General features: G+C 49.3%; 1 protein-coding gene across 1 annotated transcript in view; it reads left to right on the top strand.

The window, feature by feature from the left end:
* Window positions 1–5,131, top strand: part of LOC103610455 (tetratricopeptide repeat protein 13-like) — a 52,547-nt gene that overhangs the window by 12,245 nt on the left and 35,171 nt on the right. The window contains exons 7-8 of the mRNA XM_008594622.1: window positions 1,663–1,798; window positions 2,814–2,893. Of these exons, the coding sequence (XP_008592844.1) occupies window positions 1,663–1,798; window positions 2,814–2,893 (216 nt within the window). The remainder of the gene's footprint in view (window positions 1–1,662; window positions 1,799–2,813; window positions 2,894–5,131) is intronic.

The following is a 5,131-nucleotide window of genomic DNA, read 5'->3' as shown; positions in this document are numbered from 1 at the left end:
GTGTGTACACACACACACACATGCACACACATGCACACACACAAATATACACACACATGCACACACACAAATATACCCACACCCCTTTCTCTCCTCCAGAGCCCGCACAGGCTTACAGCCCTCCCGTGACTTCCACTAGATCAGCGAGGGCCACGGCTCACACGCCCAGTCCCTCTGCCTCTTGGGCTCTGACTTTCTCGTGTGCTTTTACTCAAACGACAAGGGACCACCTCTGCTATTCCGTGTCACAACTTACACAGGCCTTCATGAGTGAACAGCAGGTTAGCACACATCTACTTCCAGATTTTGCAGCTTTTCCACATCCCTGAGGTCTCCCTCTCTACCCCAAGCCTCTTATCAACGAAACTTTCCCGGTAAAGGTCATATCCCCCACAGGAATTGCAGGGTGTGCTATTTAGCGTAAAAGTTATTCTCCTGCCTTTTCACGCACCCTGATGTGTATCGTCAGATCAAATTCCAGGTAGAAGTGGAGCTGCTGAATAAGAGGGCGTGGAAGTCCCCCTGAAACATGCCATCTGTCCTCCACTGCCCGTTTCTGCACTTGCCACCTCCCAACCCTGGGCCTTCTGACCCCCTGTCGACTCATGACTGGTGTCCCTTCTCCCATCTCCCGTCCCCTGCATCACCAGCTTTTCTAAGGCTCCACTCCGCTGGGTGTTCCCTGGCCCCCCAAACCACTCTCCTCTCTGTATCCTGTCATTGCTTGTTGCTGCCCAAACCAGCTTCCTGCTGGGCATCAAGGCCCCCAGTAATGTGTCCTCAAATGACATTTGCTGCTCGACCTGGCCTGTCTGCCTGGTGGAGCCTGGCCTGCTGGTCCGAGTGGACAGCACATTCCCAAGCTCAACTCCACGTTCCAGCATCTGGGCCGCCCACTCTCATCCGGATCCTGAGGACCCACGTGCAGGCCTCTTCTCCCATGAAACATTCCTGCCTTTACCATGTCTTCCAGATCAGACCTGAGCTCTCCCCTCTTGAGCCCCTGATGGGCCGTGCTCTAATGTGGTAACCTGTGGCCTCGCTTCTCCCTGACTTCCTCAGTAAAGGCAGCGGCCGAGCTTTTCTTTGTAGAGCCTGAGAGCCAAGTGCAATGCTTTACCAATGGCCTTGTACAGTAAACACCTGTCGCATCCAACTTAGTCCTCCGCAGGGCCTCTGTGCAGCTAAGCATGCCACCGAGGCTTAAGAAAACAAATCAGTGAGGTCCTCGAGCTGCCTTCCTACAGCCGATCTCGCTCCTGCTCTGCAGGCCGCATGGGGCAGCTGTCTGGGAAAATGCTCACTGGACGTTTACACGCGTCCTTTACCATGTGTGTTGTTTCCCATCTATTATCTTAAGCTCACGTAAGTGCACGCAAGGGAATTTCAAATGGTTCATGGAAAGATTGGTCACACTGTCTTCTAATTCTGCTTTTCCACAAGCAGTACCCTTGTCATATGGTTAGACTTTCTGTGAGCAGACAAGTCTGTGCTCACTTAAGGGTGGGAAAAGCGCACTTGCCTGTGCTTAGAGAGGTGAGCGTGTGCTTAGGTGTGTAGAGCCGCATTGGAGTGCTGTGTGATTTTTTTTAAAAAACTTTCTGTGTCTGGCTGTTTGAACTGTATTGTACACGCCTCTGACCCTCGTTCTTGTATTTTCAGAGTTGGCAATATTCTGTTTTCAGTGGAAACTCAAACCACAGAAGAGAGGACGCAATTATATCACGCTGAAATAGATGCCCTTTACAAAGATCTGACAGCAAAAGGAAAAGTATTGATTCTTTCGTCAGAATTTGGGGTAGGTCTCTGTTTCCGTTCCTTTTTAATTCTTCCTGTGCTTCTTTTGTAAACGTGTTAAATAAAACCTCTGCCCTCTCATTGAGATCGTATATCTTATGCTCGAAACCAGATCGAGCTGGCCTATAAATATTTCTCAATATTCTTATGGGGAAAACATCTCCATGTTTGGTGACTGCAGTAGTGGGGAGTGGGTAAGCGTGTAGTTTATGTCATTAGCACCGTGCTGCCGCCTTGTGAGTCTGGGCCCTGATGAGGCTTAGACGAGAACGTTGGTCCGTAATGTAAGCAGCGTTGCGCTCTGGTCGGCCGTGGCACTGAGGGCACTGGAGCCGTGTGCCCTCTGCACTCAGCGACCTTCCCTGGCCTCAGGCCTCTTCCCTTGGCATCTGCCCCAACTGGGGTGGGCCTCCCCCCGCGGGGCCTCGCTGGTCTGTGCCAAGTGTGGCGGGTGCCCTCTCCCAGCACGCCCCGCCCTGTGTTCCTGAACGGAAGCCTGGGACCCTCAGAAATCACTTTCTTTCTCTGACATTTAATCAGTTTACGTACGTAACTGAGCATCTGAATTTATGTACGTAATTGAGCATATGTGTCATCTAAATCTCTGTGCAGAGTGTGGGGCGGGGGCTTATCTGAACCTTTCGGGGTAGGGATACGTGTTGTTCCAGAAAGCTTATTTGGTATGAATAAGTGCTTTTTAAAATTTTAATCACAGTATATATTTTGACATTTCAAATAGCATCGAAGGACACAGAGTTTTATGTTTATCAAAAGGTTACCATTTAAGAGAGAGCTGGAGGGGAAACATGACCCACATTGAACTGTACAAACTCCTTCACTAGGAAAAATGACACAAGAGAGTGTGGAATGTTCAAGAATGTGGAAAGTAGGTTCTTACAGGAGAGGAAGAAGCCATCCTTTTCCTGATGTGAACGGTTCTTATGTGCCTTGTCACCCGATAAAAAGCTAGCCTGTCATCTCGCGTGTGAGTTTCTGACCCGTGTCTTCTTTCCTAGGAGGCTGATGCTGTCTGCAACCTGATCTTGTCCTTAGTTTATTACTTTTATAATTTAATGCCACTCTCTCGAGGATCCAGGTAAGAGACACCCTATAATTAAAACGTTTTGAAATGTGAAAACGGGTTCTTGGGGTGGTGGGTTAGCTCAGTTGGTTACAGCCCAGGGTTCTAACACCAAGGTCGAGGGTTAGGATTCCCACACCGGCCAGCTGCCCAAAAAATGTTCTTTTTTTACTTACACTCCCTGTGAAGGATATAGGTACAAAAATACACCAAGAAATTGCAAGGCCCCCGGTTTTTTTTTTTTTTTTCCTAAAATCCACATGAATTTATTTCCTTGATCTACCATATTATCAAAAGAATTATAAAAGATAGTTCTAACACAGCGTGCTTCTGTTTAGTAGGACAGGGCTTTATGCACTCAGAGAAGCACGCTGAGGCTCACCGTGTGCCATGCATGGCACATCCACCTGCAGCCCCTCACCTGCCCCCGACCCCGCCTCCATTTTTGGCCATAATGTTTTATACTTTCGGGTCACCAGTCATTCCTTACTATTTTTATTATTCTGGATAAATCTTCCTATTTGCGTGAGTGCGTCAGGAGTTGTTCAGGAGTCATTAAAACAAGGGACACGTGCGTTGCCTTTTCTTTTTATTCTCTTACACCCAGTACCGTGTCCTGTAAGTCATGTAAGTGGCACGTTGCCATTGCTAGCCCTCGTTTGAACTTTAGGGGTTTTGGCTAAAATGATACACTTGAATGTCTTTATCTTTCATCAACGCTTGAGAAAGTAAGACTCCCCTAAACTGTGGTGGTAAATTCTCTTATGGTATTTAAAAGGCATTGAAACAAGATAAGAACGTAAATGTCATATTACTGGCATGGTTATAGTCCGTGCGTCTGCTGGGTAAGTGGTAGGCGCCGGGACTCTGCCCGCTGCCCTCACCACCGCCCACGTGGGTACAGCGCGGACCAGCGACACGTGATCTCTGTCCTTGCTCTGCTGACTCGCAGGACGGGGGCAGGGGGAGATCAGCAGAGCAGTCCTCGACCCTGCCCTGTGCCCACAGCTGCAGTCCAGTGTGGAGCCTGTCGGCCCTGCCTCCTGCCCCTGCTCCTCTGCCCACACCCGCCCCGCTCCCAGTGCACAGCCCCACCGCTCCTGGGCACCTTTCTGGGGCCAGAGCTCAGGGGCAGGGCTGCCTGGCCTGTCACCCCCTCGCCCAACAGCCCCGTCTCTCCCCTGCGGGCTTCCTCCGCTGCCTCCTCCCACTGTGCAGGGCACTGAGTGTACAGTGTTCACGTCCACATGCCGCCAGCCCTGGACAGCACCAGGAACCCACTCACTTTTCCTGGGGTCTGCCCACGGCACATGGAAGCTGCCCCCGACGGAGCTTGGCCACCCTGTCTCCCTGCTCAGCCACAGGCTCAGAGGCGAGAGCTTTAAGTGTCGTGAGCTGATGGCTTTTGGGAAAAACAGGACACCTGCTCCCATTGTTGGGTCCCCAAGCCTTTTGCCATCCTCTCCTCCAGACCCAGCCACCCCTCTCTCCTCTGGCTGGGAGCAGGAGTGTGTCTCCTTCCAAACACCTACCTAAGCCCTGCCCCCACGCTGCCCACGCTTGTCTAGGAGTGACCAGGCAGCAGACCCACCCCATGAGCCCCCACCCAGCAGGCAAAGGCCCCTACGTCCCCTGGGCCGTGACCAGCCCCTGGGACCCCCCCCTTGGAGGCCTCCCACACCGCAGTTCATATGCACACCCTGGAGTTCCAAACTGGCGGTCTCAGCACAGTGTGACAACATATTCTGCTTTTCTTATTTGGGGGCCAGTGTTTTTGCTGCTTAAAAAGTAAGATTAATATATTGGTATTTATGAAGTATGTTGTGTACGGTAATGTGTTTTAAAGCCAAGCCTCAGAAAGTTGTTAAAAATATAAATGGGCACATTTTAAACTCGTTGTTTCACAGGAATAGAAAAAACAAGTGGGAAGAAAACCCCTCCTCCTCTTCCTCCTAATAATAACAAACTCCTAGTGAAAAGAAACACTTTTTTTCCCTGAGAAAAAGAATGTTCTTGGTTACAATTTACCCTTAAGTTAGTAAATCATTAAATATTTTTTAGCAGTAAATGATTAAATATTTTTAAAATAAGAGTATTCTTATGTTTAAACATTTAATGTTTTATTCCAAAGAATTCTTAAGTAAAACTCTGTTTTACAATGGAAAATCCATGGTGAGTGTTACCATGGTGACTGCAAACGGGCGTGTATTAGTCTGTTTTTTGTTGCTTATTACAAAATACACGGAATTGCAT

The sequence above is a fragment of the Galeopterus variegatus genome, unplaced genomic scaffold (assembly GCF_000696425.1).
Source record: "Galeopterus variegatus unplaced genomic scaffold, G_variegatus-3.0.2 Scaffold11173, whole genome shotgun sequence".
Classification (NCBI taxonomy): Eukaryota; Metazoa; Chordata; class Mammalia; order Dermoptera; family Cynocephalidae; genus Galeopterus; species Galeopterus variegatus.
The sequence above is the reverse complement of the archived record's forward strand: the minus strand, read 5'-3'. Positions and strand labels throughout refer to the sequence as shown.